Source organism: Peromyscus maniculatus, chromosome 9 (assembly GCF_049852395.1).
Source record: "Peromyscus maniculatus bairdii isolate BWxNUB_F1_BW_parent chromosome 9, HU_Pman_BW_mat_3.1, whole genome shotgun sequence".
NCBI lineage: Eukaryota > Metazoa > Chordata > Mammalia > Rodentia > Cricetidae > Peromyscus > Peromyscus maniculatus.
In genome coordinates this window covers 33,776,299-33,794,579 of record NC_134860.1, presented here as the reverse complement: position 1 = coordinate 33,794,579, position 18,281 = coordinate 33,776,299, and the positions used below count along the sequence as shown (strand labels likewise).

At 50.0% G+C, this 18,281-nt stretch overlaps 1 protein-coding gene across 3 annotated transcripts in view; it reads left to right on the top strand.

The window, feature by feature from the left end:
* The window catches only part of Anxa11 (annexin A11), a 44,217-nt gene that overhangs the window by 11,371 nt on the left and 14,565 nt on the right, over nt 1-18,281 (top strand). For 2 of the 3 annotated variants that reach the window (XM_006991629.4, XM_042284582.2), the window contains 2 exons: nt 14,723-14,785; nt 15,893-16,005. In XM_006991629.4, coding sequence (XP_006991691.1) covers nt 14,731-14,785; nt 15,893-16,005 — 168 coding nt within the window. In that variant the 5' untranslated portion in view covers nt 14,723-14,730. Of the gene's footprint in view, nt 1-315; nt 467-14,722; nt 14,786-15,892; nt 16,006-18,281 lie in introns of those variants that run through there. The other variant, XM_076544570.1, reaches the window with a different exon arrangement.

The window sequence follows — 18,281 nt, the reverse complement described above, 5'->3', positions numbered from 1 at the left end:
GCGGGAAGGTCAGGGTAGCTTCCTGAAAGAGTTGGGGACCCCATGTGACCTCAGGGAAGGCTAGGAGACAGCAGGGTGGCCAGCCATAGGAACATCTGACTAGTTGTCTGAAATGGGAATTGCTTGGCTGAGTGAGGGACATACATTTCCTGGCTGCTGCTGTCGCACGCATACCTTGGGGGTCTTTTGGACCTCCTGTCTTTTTGCTGGTCCTCAGTGGCCCAGTGTAACTCCTAGTCTGGAATGCCTGCCCCAGAGGGCCAGGACCTGACAGAGAATCTTATACCTGATTGATCTGTGTGTTCTCCAGGGACTTCCTTTCAGTTTCTGGCAGCGTGGCTCTCCTTTGCACCACGGAAGAGTCGAACTGCTAAGGGTGGTTAAACCCTGAGGCCTCTCAGCAAGGCTGAATACTGGCATCTTCCAGGTGTGAAGGCACTAAGGCTCCAGTGTGGACAAATGGGCAGTGAGTATCCAGCAGTGGTACTGGCTCAGGGCCCCTGCAGCCTGTAGGCCGTGATTTCAGCCTCGCCCTCTGTCCCTTGCTGCTGCCAGAGGGTGTAGAGGTGCCTTTCAGAGGAGAGGAGAGAGCCTTTGAGAGGCTTAACATGGCTTAACTGAGGGCCCAGCCTCTTGTTCCATTTCTAAAGTGGTTTAAGTCACAGATTCTCTTTGCGTCCCTTCTGTTTCCCCAAGGAAGCGACTTTGAGCCACAGAACCTTCCTGATGGTGTCTATAAAACCTTCGTGAAGCCCCAGCTGCTGGATAGGTGGGGTCGAGGAACCCCAGAGAGTCTGGATCCACCTGTGTCCACTAGAGAGTCTTAGGGCTTCACCCTAAGACTTCATTCCATTCTCTCAGGCTTTACCCTCCTCCGCCCCCACGGGAGAAGGAAGGATGGCTCTGAAGTATGTGTGTGATTTCTGGACGTGCCTGTGTGTTCAGCCCCCCCCCCCCCTTGTAGGGAGTGTAATGGGCCCTCATCCAGTGAGGGAGGGGGGGAGCAGAATCAGATGTCATTAACCCCCTCCCGCCTACCCCACCCTCTGGTGAAAGCTTTAGGCTAAAGCTTTTACCTCCATGGCCCTAATGGGCTCTGGGAGAGCTCCAGAAGCCATAACGCCTGATAACATTGGCATAAAGGAAGGTGTTTTGTATCCTTTCCTCGAGGGCCCTTAAAATCCTGTAAGCTTTGCATGCTACCAGACTTCTACCTAAGCCTGTAGATGCTGATAAACAAAGAAACGAAACAAAACAAAGAGGCAAATACTCCAGGACTGGTGCAAGAAAGCAACACTGAGAACAAATGGTGTGTCAGCCGGGCAGTGGTGGCGCACGCCTTTAATCCCAGCACTCGGGAGGCAGAGGCAGGCGGATCTCCGTGAGTTCGAGGCCAGCCTGGGCTACCAAGTGAGTTCCAGGAAAGGCGCAAAGCTACAAAGAGAAACCCTGTCTCGAAAAACCAAAAAAAAAAAAAAAAAAAAAAAGTGTTTTTATCTTTCGGAGAATGGTTGAATACAGGAGAATGGTTGAATACAGTCACTGCTCAGTTGTGCTGGAATAGTCCAATTTTTTAAGTTAAGTGTCAGGGTCTCCTTCATATGTGGCACTTATGGCTGTATTATAAAGCGTGCATGGTTTACAGAATGAGAAAAGTCAGCTCTGTTCATCGGAAGGGCTTACGAGGAAACAGCTCTCTCCCGACACACCCACCCCTCTGTCTGCTCTGTGCAGGTAACTGTTTCTCCTAACAGTACCACGATAGGCTCACAGTTCTGTTTGTTAATTTATCAGTGTAGACATTACTTGCTGACATGCTGCTTGGATAGACGAGGAATCGATGCACATATCAGTGTTAATTGCGTTATAATGACTGGAGACTGTATTGCTCACTGCTGTCCCAGGTGACCTGTGCAGTTAGAGTGTAGGGCCACCAAGCTTCCTGTTCCTTCAGTCCGTAAGCCCTCCCCCTGGATGGGCTTGAGTTTCCTTCCTCTCACCCATTGCTCTGAGCTGGCCAGGTTGTTTCCCAAGTCTGTCACTCAGCTATCGCCTCGGGACTTCCTTTATAAGTTTTCTGTGTTAGTGTCCCCTCGCATTGGGGTTCTTTTACCTCTTTATTTACATTCTCACTTTGTCGGAAGTCCTAGTAGAAGTAGGTGGGGGTGGGGTGGGGTGTTCTTTGCTCTTGAGTCTTTCGGGGAAAGGTGCGTGCATCCTGTTGATAGGCGGGTGATGTAGCTGGCCGTAGGAGTGAAGGACAGACTGAAAACGTTTCTCTGTCAGGAAGGTTGAAGGAAGGGGTTTGTTGTCTTGCAGTTCCCAGCAGTGGTTGAGGAGCCTGGTGTCATTCCATTTCCCCTGAAGAACCTTGGCTCCTTGTTGAACTAATTCTAAATGGTCTTATAAGAAAAACCTGGAGCCAGATATCGGGGTAAATGCTGCAAGATCAGAGGAAACCAGCCGCAGCCACTTCTCACCTCACCAACTCCTCAACCAAAAGGGGAAGATCCTGTCTCCACGAATCCTCAAACTGAACGCCTCTGAGTCCTCAGGCGAAAGGCTGTCTAGTTCCTGTCCCCTCCTGCCTTATATGCCTTTCTCTGCCCAGCCATTTCACTTCCTATCTCAGCCTTCCCAGTGCTGGGATTAATGGCGTGGGTGCTTCCTAAGTACTGGCATTAAAGGTGTGTGCCACCACTGCCTGGCTCTGTTTCTCTCCTAGACTGGATCAATCTCATGTAGCCCAGTGTGGCCTTGAACTCAGAGATCCAGATGGAGCTCTGCCTTCCGAGTGCTAGGGTTAAAGGTGTGTGCCACCACTGCCTGACCTCTATGTCTAATCTAGTGGCTGGCTCTGTCCTCTGACCTTCAGGCAAATCTTATTAGAGTAGAACAAAATAACACCACAGCTCCTTGTTTTTTCCTGGAAGCTTGTAGTATTGTTTCTCTGCCTGTGAGTTCCCATGTCAGGTTGGTGAGCTTTGCTGATGGTCACTTTACAGACATTGGATCACCACTAGGTGGTCCTTGCCACTTCCACGATCTCTTCAGGTGTTAGTCAGTGTTCTTATATCATCATAATCATAGGTGTTGTTATTATTTGTGTGTGTGCCTGTGGATATGTGTGGTGTATAAACCCGTGTGTTTGTGTGTGTGCACAGAAGCCAGAAGAGGACTCTTGAGTGCCCTGCTCCATCACTGACTGTATTTGGTGCTAGGTTGGCAGCCAGCGGGGTTCCAGGGATCCTCTTGTTTCCAACCTACTTCCTGGCACTGGGCTTTACAGGCACATATGTGGCCATGGCCAGCTTTCTGCCTAGGGGCTGGGGATTTGAACTTGGATGTCCATGCTTGTGCAGCAAGCCTCCTTACCCACTGAGCCATCCCCGACCCTCACAGTGTTCTTGTGCTATAACTGATCATTTTCTTGCCTCAGCTTTTCCTGTCCTCTCCCTTGGGACGAATTTTAGATCAGTGGTTCTCAGCGTTCCCAATGTTGCGGCTCTTTAATACAGTTCCTTGTGTTGTGGTGACCCCCCCTCAACCATAAAATTATTTTCATTGCTACTCCATGACTGTAATTTTGCTACTGTTATGAATCGTAGTGTAAATATCTGACACGCAGGATATCTGATACGTGACTCCATCCTGACACGCAGGTTGAGAAACACTGTTTTAGATCGTAATATTCCTACATCTTTCTATGCCTGTTTATGGTTGTTGGTGCTTTTGATTTGTGTGAGTACATATGTGCACATGTATGTAGAAGCCAGAAGCCAGCCTCAGGTGTTCCTCAGTGGTCTCTCTGGTGTTCTCCATCTAGGCTCTGCTGACTGGCTGGCTAGCAACCCCGGGGATCCTCTGCCTCCCCAGCCCTAGAATTAGGCATATGCCACTGTGTCTGGCTTTTAATGTGAGTCCTGGGGATAAAACTCTGGTCTTAGTGCTTATGCAGAAAGCACTTTATTCACTAAACCTCTCCCGAGTCCTGTTATTTGTTTGCTTGCTTATTTTCGGGATAAGATCTCATGTAGCAGAGGCTGGCCTCAGACTCGCTCTGTACTTAGGCCCTGGACCTCCAGAACCCCCTGCCTCTGCCACTGAGTGTTGGGATGACAGGCATGACTCACTACAACCAGCTTGTTGTTGCTCTTTTAGCTCTGGGTTCTTCCTGACTTGCTTTTCTAACCTTTCTGTTGAATGTTAGGGTTTATTTGTTTCTCATTTCCTTTATACACACATTTATTTGCTACTGATCTGTTGAAGTTTGAGTTTTTAATCTCTTCTATTTTCAGTTTCTGAAGACACCTTACTGCTTTCTTATTCTTCTGTGTGTACAGAATTTTCTTTTTGTTTTGTTTTATGAAGAGATTTTTTTCTATGTTTCTGAGCATACTAATTGTAACCTCCCTCCTTTACTTCTCATCGATGGCTCACTCCCCCTCTGAGCCTTCTCTTGTTTTGGTCTCTCCTGCTCTTATTGGAGATCTTGTTCAGACGTCCTGTGGTCCTTTGTTGTCTATTTACATAAACTGTGCTGAGTCCTTGGGCATTATTATACCACCTCTTTGCCCTTGTGCGAAATCATCCTTGGTAGCTCTGGTCTTCTGCACCTCATCTGCCCTTGCCTCAGGCATTGAACCCGGCTCCAGCTCTTATTCCTTCAGAGCCTTTGAAAGAAGGAAGCATCCAGGTGAAGTGGGTCCCTCGTGAGCCATGAGCCTGGGCTGGTGCCACGCCCTGCGCATCATAGTACTTGACATGGACGCAAGAGGTTCTGGGCTGGGCCCCTTGCTGTGGCATGGTTGCATTCCACTTCCCCTCCCTGGTTGTCAGTCTCTCCACATGTAAGTGGAAGGAGGAGGTGCAGTGGGGTAAACTGAGTCATCTCTTAGGGCCACTTTGGCTTACCAGCTGGGCGGCATGCTCTGTTACCAGCATGCATAAATCAAGTCCTTAGCTTTCCCCTCCCCCAGAGTTTGCGTTGCTGGCTGGGTGTGTTGCCTCGCCACAGAGAACCTACCCCAGCTCTTATTATGGTGACTCACGGTGACCATGGTGACTTGTGTTGTCCTATAATACAAGTGAACAAGCCTTATCTGGGCTCCTTCTCCCAGGCAGGAGGGAGCAGTGAGCACCCAGTGGTTTCGTTGTTGAAATGACTTGCTGTGGTCTTAGGAGTCTGATGCTTCTCTTGTCAGAGATGCTGGCCAGGCTGTATGGGCAGGTTGCAGACCGCAGCCAAGAAGGAATCTGGAGGAAGGGAGAGGTGGCTGTGTGTAGATTAGTTTGTAGTTCCTGCTCTTGCACATCATGGCAAACTTACGATGTGTTTTTGTGGTAGTATACACGATATGAAATTGACGATTTTTACTAATTTCAGGTGTATAGTTCAGTGGTAGTGAATAGTCACTTTGTGTGCAACCATCACCCTGACCCATTTCCAGAACTTTCTCATCGTCCCAGCTAACCATCCCCATTTATCAGAGTATCTCAGAAGGTGGAGCAGGAGTTACAGGTAGTTGTGAGCTGTGATGCTGGGATCCGAATTCTGACCCTGTGCTCTTTACTACTTGAATCATCCTTCCAGCCCTGTGTGTATGTTTCTTTAAGTTTTGCCTGGGTGGGGCTGCTCGGGCTGCTGTGATGGAATACTATGAACGAGAGTCTTCAGCCTCAGAAGTGTGTTGCTCACAGTTCTAGAAGCTGGAAAGCTGAGATCAAGTGTCAGTGTCTGCTAAAGGACCATTTCTGGATTTATGGCTGGCCACTTCTCACGGTGTCCTTACATAGTCTCTTTGGCCGTCATCCAGTTCATGAGAGCTCTACTGTGGAGACCCAGCCACCGCAGTACCCTGCTTCCTAACCCCGTGGGTTTCATCTGGGAGACAGGTACATTCTTTCTGCCACTGTCTGAGGACAGTGGCTAAAAAGACTGAAGGGTGGCTTCAGAGGTTCCTGCCTGCTCTGTTGCTCTGTGCCTGTGGTGAGGTTGCACGTCACAGTCAGCGTGCTCACCTTATGGCGGCTGAGACGAGGAAAGCTCAGATCCCGGTGACTCAAGGACATGTTCCTGGTGACCTAAGTCCTACCAGCAGTAACACCCCACCAAGGTTCCATGGTAGTGCCACGGGGGCTCGGGACTCAGCTTTCAACACATGGGCCTTTGAGGGCCTTTCTTGGTCCAGGTGATAGCTGCCCTTACCATTCTCTCTTTCAGACTGTCTCAACGTTACGCCCACCCCTGTGCCCTGCCAGGTCCCTCCTCAACTCCCTTCCCTCCCCTCCAGTCTCCACAATTCTCTTTCTTTACCAAACGCCTCTGGGTCCTCTGGGACCATCCCCCCCCATCCCCAGACCCAGTTTGATGTTTTATATTGGGACAACTCCATGAATGAAAGTTAAAATGATTTAATAATGAGAACAAACTTAGTATGAGACTGTTACTATCCCACGTAATAGAGGTGAGAAACTGAGGCACAGAAAGTTAAATGACCTGCCCAAGATCACCCGCCTTGTAGGAACCCAGCTTGAATTTGAACTTGAGCAGTCTGCCTTCAGAGTTCATGCTCTTCCTACTGTCCTACATTGCCTTTAAGAACATGGGGCTTAGCCGGGCATGGTAGTGCATGTCTTTAATCCCAGAACTCGGAGGCAGAGACAGGTGAATCTCTGTCTCTCCGAGGCCAGCCTGGTCTATGAAGTGAGTTACGGGACAGCCCGGGCTACACAGAGAAACCCTATCTCAAAAAGCAAAAAACAAACAAGCAACCCGGGGAATGCTTGTTGATCATCAGAGTTAGAAACCAGCGGCATGTACTGATTCCTAATTCCATGCTCTTCTGTCACACCAGTGTTTGTGAGGCTCAGCCTTTGAGATTCTGTTCCTAGGACCAGTAGGCTCTGTGCACATGTATGGTGTAGTGGTACAAGTCCTAGGATTCAAAGCCAGACGGCCTGGGTTTGATTCCCGCCTCCACTATTCACTGGCTGTACCTTCCCCATGTCTCTTGCTGTTCGAAGGCTGTTGGGTTTAGGCTGGTGTTCGGGTTGTTTTAAAGATAAAGTCTAGGTAAATCCTTTAAGGCTGTGCCTGGCACGTTGTTAGTGTTTGATGAATGGTGACGATTGGCATGGCCTGGTAAGTCAATTTGAGGATAGAGAGTTAAGCAGGGGCCTCTTTGTGACTGGACTTTTCCGAGCTTTCATGATGCTGGCACAAATTGGGAGGTATTAGTTAGAACGTGTAACCGTGTGTACCATTTTATAAGCTTTTTAGACATTTGTCTGATCTAACTTGGCAGTGTGTAGGGTGCTCTCGGAGGCTCGCTGAACTGTCTATACATCACACTGTTTGCTTCTATCTGGCGACCCCAGCTGTGTTGGGGTCCAGGTTAGGCCTGACTGGGACTGTTGGGGACAGTGGATGGTAGACACCCAAGAGTAAAGAGACAACAGGGAAATTGGACAGACTGGGGCCTGCAGAGAAGGTTTGGATCCTGTGTGTGCTGGTTCCCTGTGGCTGCCACCACTTGATAGTCACACATGTGCCCTGGGTGTCCTGTTCTACAGAATGGTATGCAAAAGACATGCTTGGGGCCTTCCTGTTCTGCCAGGAGCCTGACTTCAATGCTGATTGTGCTGACCCTTGCCCACGGTGTGAGGCCAAACTTCTATTTGAACCTATAAACCAGCGGGTCTCAACCTGTGGGTCTCAGCCATCGAAAACACATTTCTGATGATCTCGGGTACTGAGACACCACTCAGTAGCAAAATTACAGTTATGAAATAGCAATGAAAATAAATTTATGGTTGAGGGTTCCTGAGACCATGGGAAACAAAGTGTTTTTGCGATGGTCGCAACCCATAGGGTTGAGAACTGCTGCTATAAATGATTGCCAGAGCAAGTGAGGTGTGAGGTTTAAAAGAGGAAAGGATGAAAAGTGGCATGGGCAGCCTCACTCAGCTACTAGCCAGCAAGGCAGAGGCCAGGCCTCAAGCCTTTCCTGCTCAACTGGAATGGGATCATGGGGACAAGGCTGCTGGTCTTTGTGTCAGACTGGAGCCCTGGAGGACAATCATCACAAATGGCTGCAGGCAGTGAGGCTTGCTCTGGTCCCCTTGCCTGGACAGGTGTCTTCAAGTGTCAGGTGTTCCCACTTCCCCTAAGATGATCCAGCCCCCGAGTCCTGTGTGTTGGCATAGGAACCCATGATTAACGTAGAGTTTTACAGTGAGTGTGTGTGTGTGTGTGTGTGTGTGTGTGTGTACATTTAAAGTTGATAGTACTTAAAAAATTACACAGGAGATGATGCCTGGGGTTTTCTTATACAAACAAGCAGGAAGTGGATAGTGTCTAGATCAGTGATTCTCAATGCTCCTAATGATTTTGACCTTTTAATACAGTTCCTCATGTGCGCCGACCCCCAGCCATAATATTATTTCTTTGCTCCTTCATAACTGTAATTTTGCTGCTGTTATGAATTGTAATGTAAATGTGTGATATGCAGGATGTATTTTCATTGTTACAGAATGACCCAAAGGTGTGGTGACCCGCAGGTTGAGAACCGCTGGTCTAGATGAATCAAGATTGATCTTGAAGCAATGCTTTGCTGACACCCGTTAGTGGTTGAAGATTTATGGCCCTATTTGGCTTATATAAATTCTCCATGTCAATCATTGGTCATCAGCACCTCCATCATATGAGTCATTCCTTGGAATTGCCAAGTTCCCATTGCTTATGTGGTGTGCTAGGCCAGCTCAGCTGACTTTGAGTGCGTGTATGGTAGAGATTGGGCATGTGTGGCTTCCCGCTTCCCTCACAGCCAAGAGCCGTGATCTAAATAAGCTGGATTCAGTAGGGGGAAGGAAGTTCTGTGGGCTGAGGCATTAAAAGTTTCAGGGGCCTCTGTCTGACTCCACTTCAAAACCTGCTCCCAGTACGGTCTCTCCTGTCTATTGGAAGGAAGCTCCTAAGCAGGTCAGCAATGGCAGAGCCACCTGGGGCCATCAAGGGAGACCAGTGGTTCCTGGTCTGGGGAAGGAGGGCAGGCTTCACTGTCTGCTACCCCAGATCATGTTCTACCACATCCTGGCTCCCTAAAGTCGGATGTGCCCTGGCGACAAAACCAAGGGCAGTGAGAGCCACGTAAGCGTCCAGACTGTCGCCTCCACCTCTGCCCAGGAACCTGGGACAGATAAGCGCCAGGGCACGTGCACGACGGGGGGAGAGAATAATAATACACATTAAATATATAAATAAAAGGGGAAAAAGTTTGAGGCCAGCCTGGACTACATAGCAAGATCGTGTGTGTGTGTGTGTGTGTGTGTGTGTGTGTGTGTGTGTGTGTGTGTGTGTGTGAGAGAGAGAGAGAGAGAGAGAGAGAGAGAGAGAGAGAGAGAGAGAGAGAGAATGAATATGAAAGAAAGAGAAACTTTACCTGTTTTCTTTTTGTGTATGTGTTTTTTGTTTTTTTTTGTTTTTTTTCTTCAAGACAGGGTTTCTTTCTCTGTGTAACCCTGGCTGTCCTGGAACGTGCTCTGTCGGCATGTTAAAACGACCTTTCTTCTAAGTTGTTTGTCTCTGGCATTTTGTTACAGTGACAAAAGGCTGACACAAGCAGCCTGTACATTTTCATCTCACCTGGGCCAGTACCAAGATCGTGGTGGTTTCCTTGTTTAGTTTTGTAAGAAGCTGCTAAGCTCTCTTCCAAAGTTGTACTGTTTAGCATTGCCCCCCACCATGCGGAAGCTGTCATTCATCCCCCAGTGTTTGCTGGGTCCCTGTTCTGGGCTCGGCCGTTCTAATAGCTGTGCAGTTTATTGGTCCATGTATAACGGCGTATCAAGGACCTTCCCATGTCCTGTCATCTCTGCATGCCCTCCGGTGAGCTGCCTTCTCGGGTCTTTTTCTATACTTTTGTAAGTTCCTTTGTCAGATGTATCTTTTAGGAATCCATTCAGCCATTCTGTAGTTTGGTTTTTTTCCCCCCTTTTTTATTGGAAACAGGCGTTTGTTATTTTGCCTAGGCTGGTGTCAAATCCTTGGCCATAAAGGATTCATCCTCCTGCCTCAACCTCCCTAGTAGTTGAGATTACAGGGTGCATCACTATGTCTGGCTTTCCTTTTACTTGGGGAAAAAAAGTCAACAAAGATTGTCAGAGCTGTGAGGTTTAAGCTGTATATTTATGTTGTGTGATGGAAAGTGACTTTTTGGCCAACACACAGCCTGGGGAAATGTAGTGATGGAGACATCAGGCCTGATTTGTCTGCTTCTTAGTGCCAAGGGGCTTCAGGCCCTGGAGTACTTCTTCAGACCTCTGCCTGGAACCATAGCCAGGTGTGGTTTCTGCTATACATGAGAGGCCGTCTCAGAGAGAGAGGCTGTGAGAGGCCGTCTCTGAGAGGCTACTTCTGGACCTGTACTTCAGGCCTGGTACCACTACTGCTCACTCCTTATTCCCTGCAGTGTCCCTAGAAATCAGGCTGGACACTGGAGGGTGTGACTAGGCTAGCTTTGCTGTGGGCTGGAGGCTTGTCTCCACCCCTTCCTCTTAGGGTGGAAAGCACAAGGCTCTCCATTGTGGTGAGGGAATGGCCAGGGAGAGGAATTCCACTCTGGAAGCTTTTCCCTCCTGTCCCGTCTCTAGATTTCTGCCTAAGTGGTGAGGACCTTTGAAATTTATGGGTACACTGGTGTGGATGTTCATGGTTTAGGGAATAAGCCTTTTCACAGTCCCAAGGAAGCCTCCACACCCCACCCCACCCCCAAGGTGGCTTCTTAATTTACTGATTACCCTGAGGCTTGGTTCCAAGTTCTCCATGCAGTTCTCATGTGTGGAGGAGTCTTACACTCAGCGGGGCCCAGCAGTCTAGGTTTTAATATGCTCCACAAAGGTCTGTTTTGGAAACACCTTGTCCTAGCTGGTTTTATGTCAACTTGATACAAGCTAGAGTCACCAGAGAGGAGGGAGCCTCAATTGAGAAAATGCACCAATAAGATTAGGCTGTAGGCAAGTCTGTGGGGGCATTTTCTTAGTGATTGATGTGGGAAGGCCCAGCCCATTGTGGATGGGATCATCCCTGGGCTGGTGGTCCTGGGTTCTCTAAGAAAGCAAGTTGAGTGAGCCATGGGTAGCAAGCCAGTAAGAGGCACCCCTCCATGGCCTCTGCATCAGCTCCTGCCTCCAGGTTCCTGCCCTGCTTGAGTTCCTGTCCTGACTTCCTTCGATGATGAACAGTGATAGGGAAGTGTAAGCTGAAATAAACCCTTTCCTCCTAAGTCTCTTTTGGTCATGGCATTTCATCCCAACAAGAAAAACCCTAACTAAGAAACATGTGGTTAAGCTGGAGAGGGCCGCAGCTGGATGAATCTACACAGCTGCATTTATGTAGTCCCAGTGAGGAAGGAAGGATGATGATTTTGTTGTAGTGTCCCTAAGAGAGTCAGAACTGGAGGCTAGAAGTTCTCTAGAGGCAGGGTTATTAGAATTGGAGCCAGGTGTCTGTCTGTCCTATGCAAAAAGACTCTCCCGTGAGGTCCCATGTTTGAGTGCCATGGTCAGAAGTGGGCATATGGAACAGGACATGCCTGGGTGTCCAAGTCACATTAGCCTTGGGAAGTGTCTCTCACCCATGCACCCTCCTTCTGTGCTGAAGGATAAAGTAGAAGAAAGGCTTGGCCAGCTGGAAGGTAGCAAGCAGTCTCCTGGGTAGTAAGCTCACCATGTTCCCGTTCGTCATGGAGAGCTAGAACTGAGAAGGGGCAGTACAGTCCCTAGATTGCTGACTAGAGCCAAAGGTCCTGCCTCTGAGCTGGTGACTCCTGCCCTGGAGTTAGTAGGCAGGTGAGCTGCAGGGTGTTACCCATGTGGGTTAATTACTTTTGGGTCCCAGTGAGCACAATATCCGAGAGAAAATCTAAGAGGGGGGATGTTTAGGCTGTCATGGCACAGAAGGGTATTGACGTGGGGTGCAGGGGCTCCTCCCATCACTGTGGACTAGGAAGTCACGAAAGCAGGACAGGAGATTGCCTGGCCCTAACCTAAGGACTGCCCCTAATGGTCTACTTCCTCGGGCTAACTCCACCTCCTGAGTCTCTGTAGCCTTCCAAAATACCACACAATCTTGAGAACAGGGGTTCAGATTAGGAGCCTGGAGGGGACACTTCAGATTCAAGCCATAACAGAGCCCAAGGGCCCGCATTGGGACGTGGAAGGGATGGGGGCCCAGTAGTGGCAGATGAAAGCCTGTGTCAACAGGGCTATATCAGCAGGAAATTCGGGGTGACCGCTCAAGACTGTCTGCCATGGGCCCATTTATAACACTTAGAGGAACATAATGCCATGTGCACCAGATCAGTGGTTATGAAATAGCTGAGGGAGAGCTAAGATGGTCACTGTGAGTCACCGTAGCCAGAGATTGAGGAGGGATGGAAAAATGGGCAGCCCCACAAGAGAAATTTCACAGTAATGGCTCCATCACCCAGAAAACCCACATGTTCCCATCCAGTGAAGCAGGAAGCTCTACCTGCAGGGAGGAGGGAAGTGACCATCCTGCCCTGTGATCTCTGGGCTAGCCCGTGGCTTTGGGTCCTGACAAGTCTCAGAGGAGAAGAGGAGGAGGAGAATGTACAAACAATTCCAGGTAGAAAATGAATCCTTAGAGAGAGAGAGACTGGAAGCGGAGTCTCGTGGGAGGAAAGGAACCAGGTCACCACAGGACTGAGTTCTGCCATGGAATTAGCTATAGAACGGGCCTTGGGGGCAGGGCTCTTTCCAGGAGGCCGATGCTGCTCTTGCCAGGAAACTCTCCCACAGCTCTCCCAGGAGGGAGGGCTATCCTCCTGTGTCCTGGATGCCTGAGCTGAATGAGCCCTGTGTGCATTATTTTTATTTTGGAAGAGCCACCAAGGCCATGTGGAATGGAAGGGGTAGCTTCCCGTGTGGTTAGAAATGCTGTCTGAACTGGACCTTTTCTTAAAGTTGCTTTTATTAGGCAATCACGGATGTGTAGGGGCTGGACCTGGAAATTGAGCTTCGCCTCCAGCCTGTTTTTCTTCCAGGGGTAACTAGCATTACCCAGGGACTGTGTTTAGTGCCAAGGGCGGTCTGTGCATATGTGCGTTCACACCTCTTGGTTTGTATGTTTCTGCCTTCTTTCTTTAAAAATGAAGAAGATTTGTGCGTGTGTGTGTGTGTGTGTGTGTGTGTGTGTGTGTGTGTGCGCGTGCGCACGTGCGTGCGTGCGTGCGCTCACGCGTGCATGTGAATATTCCTGTGCAGGTGTCCATGGAGGCCAAAAGGTGTCAGGATCCCCCTGGAGCTGGAGGCAGTTGTGAGTGGCCCTACATACATCTTAGGAACCACACATGCATAGGAGTTTAGAAAGACAAAGCTGTGTAAAGGGCAGGGGTCTGCAGGCTGCCGGTTCTAGCCCCATCCATGACCGCAAAGGAATCACCTCATTTCCTGTTGTATTACCTACTGTCCCCTCTGGACCCAGTGACTAAAGTAAGTGGGCTGAAAGCCAGCTCCACTTTGTGGGGGCCAGTGGTACCCTAAAGAAATTTTTCAGTTTCCTTGGGACAGCATACTCAGTTCTTCGAGGTAGAGATGATGGACAACAAGACTATTTTAAGTAGATAGTCTCTAGACAGTTACTAAAGTGGGGACCCCAGATCCAATACCATCACCTGGGAACTTACTCGGAATAGAATCCGATGGTGGAGCCCATGATGTTTTACAATCCCTTGGCATAATGCAGATGCCCACGTATGAAACAGAGTGGCTCTCCGAGGAAACCTGTGGCCATGACCGTTGAGGCCATGAATTTCCTCCTTGGCCTGGACCTTTGCATTTATTGCAGCAGCAGCAGCTGTTATGTGGCAGGTGCAGGCAGGTTGCAGGGTAGTGGCTGATCTCTGTTCCTCCTGGGCATCTTAATTGGCATGGGGCGTTGCTGACGACCTGTGTACAGAGAGCTGTGAGAGCAGGTGTCCCATCTGCCTCCCTGACTGCCACATCTCCATGTCACTCTCTTCCTCTCTTTGGACTTTGATACCTGCCCCGATTCAGGGCTCTGAAGCTGAAGGCCCTTCTGAGGGCGTCTCTTGGTTCTAAGAATGATGACTCCCACATAACCATGTTATTTTGTGTTAAGAGAATGGAATGCCAAGGAAAGACATACATCAGCCGTTTAAAGACTGGGCGGCAGCTGGTCTATACTTTCGGCTTGAGTCTGACCCGGTGTGGGGGTGGGGTCGGGGGAGGTTTGCTGTGGCGAACTTGAGGGTTGTAGATGGGGTGCAGGGAAACAGGGTTTCTCTGCTGTGGGAAGGAGAGTGATAAGGTCAGGAAGATGAGACAAGTGGACATGGAGTCCGAGGCAATGCTCTATCTAGAATATGATGTCAGAGCAGACCAGACGCCAAACGCTGTGTACCCTTGTCGATGGAGACAGAAACCAGGCCTGGGGGAGCAGCTGTCAAGGAAACAGTAGCTGGCTCGTGGAGTCGCACCCTCCTGTGTCCTTGGGGGTGGGCCTGACCTACCTGGAGGTCCAGCAGGGAGGCGTGGATTGGATTGCACTGGAGCATGGGGAGCTAATGCCTTGGGTGGGGGGCCTGGCAATGGGTCGTGCTCCTAAGAAGCAGATGCCAGCAGGCCTCAGGGGAAGCATCCTCAGCGTAATCTGAATGCACTTTCTCTTCTCTTCCAGCCTTAACCATGAGCTACCCAGGCTACCCTCCACCTGCTGGTGGTTACCCTCCAGCGGCTCCAGGTAAGAGGACCTGGGTGCGTCCTTTGTGCAAAAAGGTAAAGTCTGGTTCTCTTACTCCCCAGAAGGCTCACCCACTAGAACAGGGGCTAGAGAGGCCTGAATTGGCTGGTTCTGGGAGAGCCTTATTAGCTGACAAGTGGACAGAGGCCTGCTGCACTCTGACTCTTGCTCCTTTGTGAAGTAGCTTCAAGGTTCTTTCCCTCCCTCGACTGTCCCCACTACTAACGACAGGCAGTGACAGCCGGTAGGAGTGTCCTCCAAAGTACTGCTTCTGGCCACCTACCCTGTTTCAAGGAGTATGATTTTGGAATCTCTCTCGCTGAGGCCAGTACGGAGGGTCACTTTCCTGTCCTTTCCTGTCTGCCCCTCCCTGTGGCTCCCAAGAGCCCTTGGTGATAGGCTGAGGCCACCCACGTGGGGCAGCAGCAATGCACCTGTCTTCCTTCTGAAGCAGTCCCTTCTCCAGCAGACACTGCTGTGGTGGCAGCAGCAGCATGCTCCGGGTCTTACAAAGCCCAGGAGCTGCAGAGCAGACATGGGCTGCCCTGGGAAAGAATGCATCTGGCAAGCACCGGCCGGCCGAATTGCTGCCTTAGCCCCATGCGGGTGTCTACTCCTCATTCCTCACCTCAGCAGCCTGAGGTGACACGTGTCCTCGGCTCCAGTTGTCTGCAGACATGAATGAGAGTGGTTGAGAGCCCTGGCCCCAGGACGCACAGCCAGCCAGCTCCTTGCTGCTGTCCTTTACGGTGTTCATGTCCTCTGACATGGCCCCCGTTTCCCTGCATCTGAGAATCCGTGGCGTCCGTAGAGCTCACTGCGGTCACATGCTCAGCACAGAGCCCAAGCGTGTTCTCTTACCCCGTGATGCTGGGTTTGAGAGGACAAAGAATGCCTGGATCCCACCGAGGGCTGAACCTGCCCTCTTCCCTGGAATAAGGGAAAGCTCCTCTTCCTCCCCTGATGCTCTTGCTCCAGTCTTTCCGGAGCAACATTGGCTTGAGCCCTGCTTGGCTCCGGTAGCACGTTCCCCTCCCACAGCCCTCCTTTCTGCCCTGTCTTTGGGCCTGGCATAAGAGCTGAGGAGCTTGGTGTTGCATGTTTCAGGTGGCGGTCCCTGGGGAGGTGCCGCCTACCCTCCTCCCAGCATGCCCCCCATCGGGCTGGATAACGTGGCCAACTACGCAGGGCAGTTCAACCAAGACTACCTCTCAGGCATGGTAAGTCAGGCCCCTGCCAAGGTGCCCTGGGCTAGTGGTTACCTGGGATCGAGGCTGCTGACCCCAAGGCTCCAGAGATACCTCATGCCTGTGTGTGTGAGCATAGGGTACTGAGCAGCAACTTAGGATATGAGGGTCATCTACTTATCACCCCTGTCTCTCCCGGCATCACTTTTCCCCATTGCTACGAGGGGGAAGAGATTCTTGGAGCTGATGGTCTTCTCAGGTCCTTACAGCCCTGGGAGGTTGGGTAAGGCTGGTACCTGCAGGGAAATTTGCTGAGAATGGCTCACGAGCTGAGCACAAATCCTGGAGGGAAGAGGGGGTGTGTGTGGAGAGGTATGGAGGTGTATACACACAGATGCTGTTCTGGTTAGTATTTGGAGGCCGTGTAGCAGGCAGGTTAGGCTGTATTTGTTTTTATTTGTGGTTTTGCTTTTAGAAGAATGTGTCTTATAATCAGAAAACAAATGTGCCCTTAGTGGGAACAGTGCAGCTAGTAGACACCCAAATTTATGTTGGGCCCAGTCCTAGGCACTGGGAACATGTGAGTACAGCAAACACAATCTCTGGGCTGGGGAGATAGCCCAGATGGTAAAGTGCTTATTATATCAGCCTTAGGCCCAGAGTTCAATTCCCAGGACCCATGTGAAAAAAGCCAGGTATGGTCCTTGTAATTCCAGTGCTAGGGAGGCAGATCCATTGGGCTTACTGAATAGCCAGTCTAGCCTACATGATGGTCTCAGGGCCAGTGATAGATTCTGTCTCAAACAAGGTAGACAGCATGTGACCTTTGCCTCCATGTGCACCTGTACACATATAAATCTCAGTCCAAATACACTTAGCATCTATGGAGAAGAAACAGAAAATAACAAGTTACCAGATGGCGATATTGAAAAGTGACGGGTGTGTCTGGGCATTGTGGCATACACTGAGCATTCGGTAAATGAATTCATGAGGACTAAAACTTCCAGCCCAGCCTGGGCAACATAGAGAGACCCTGCCTCAAAACAGAAGGCTCGGGCTGGAGAGATGGCTCAGTGGTCCAGTGTTCTTGAGGACCTGGATTCAATTCCCAGCATCCACATGGCTCACAACTATCTGTAACTCCAGTTCTAGGGGATCCGACACCTTCACACAAGATACTCGTGCAGGAAAAGCATCAATGCACATAAAGTAAAAATAAAATAAATTAAAAACAACAACAACAACAGAAGAATCAAAGACAGGGCAGAGGGTGGGTGAGAGAGGGAGAGAAGAGAGTAAGAAAGGTAGGGAAGTAGATACATGGCCCTGGCGGCATAGGCCTATGATCTTAGCTTCTTGAAAGGTTGAAGCAGGAGAATCCCAAGTTCAAGGCCAGCCTGGGCAACTTAGTAAGTCATTGCCTCAAAATAAGAAGTAAAAAGAGAGATGGGGATATAATGGTCAATGTTAGAGTGCTTGCAGATAAGGTCTGAGGCCATAGGTTCAATCCCTAGCACAGGGCCGAGGGGGAGGGGAGATAATAATAATATGATTAAAGAGGTGCTGGGGGCACAGTGTAGACTAAAGACCTTAAGATGGGACAGGAAAAAGGACCTTGAACAAAGATCTGACATGGTAGAGAAATGTGCTATGAGAATGTCTAGGGACCACCAGTTCTTGGGGTACCCATGGGCCTGATGAGCTTGAGGACAGAGAATAGCAGGGGTTGGTGGTTGAAGAGGAGAAGTGAGGGATGGGATGGTGGGACCCGTTTCGCACTGAGCATCAGAGGCTGAGCTGTGAGGATCCAGTCTTCTGTTTTGGGCACGTGCAAACCCACTCCAGCCCCACCTACCTCCATTGACTGTTAGCAGACTAGTGTGATGGGGCCACCCCCTGCCTGCAGAAGGGGCCCTGGTACCTTTTGGATCCTTGAGTGGTTAGCTGTGCCCAATTAGTCTTGGTTGGAAGAAGCAGCCTCGTCTTCCATGTTTCTAACTGCAGAAGGGGTGGAGATTCTGATTAGCGTACAGAGCGATCCATGTCAGAGTCCAGTTGCCCCGCTCACTGAGCAAGTGTACCCATCATCCATGGTGGGATTGCCCTTCTTGTCCCCTTTGGGGTGGGGGCAGGACTGATAGTGGTGCTTGCGTCCATTAGTAGGTATACATAGTACTGTGTGGTGTGTGTGTGTGTGTGTGTGTGTGTGTGTGTGTGTGTGTGTGTGTGTGTGTGTCGGGGGTTCTGGTAGTGAGCTCCTTACTTAAGAGCCATTGCAGAACTCCATAAGGGGAGGAGGGTAGATAGAC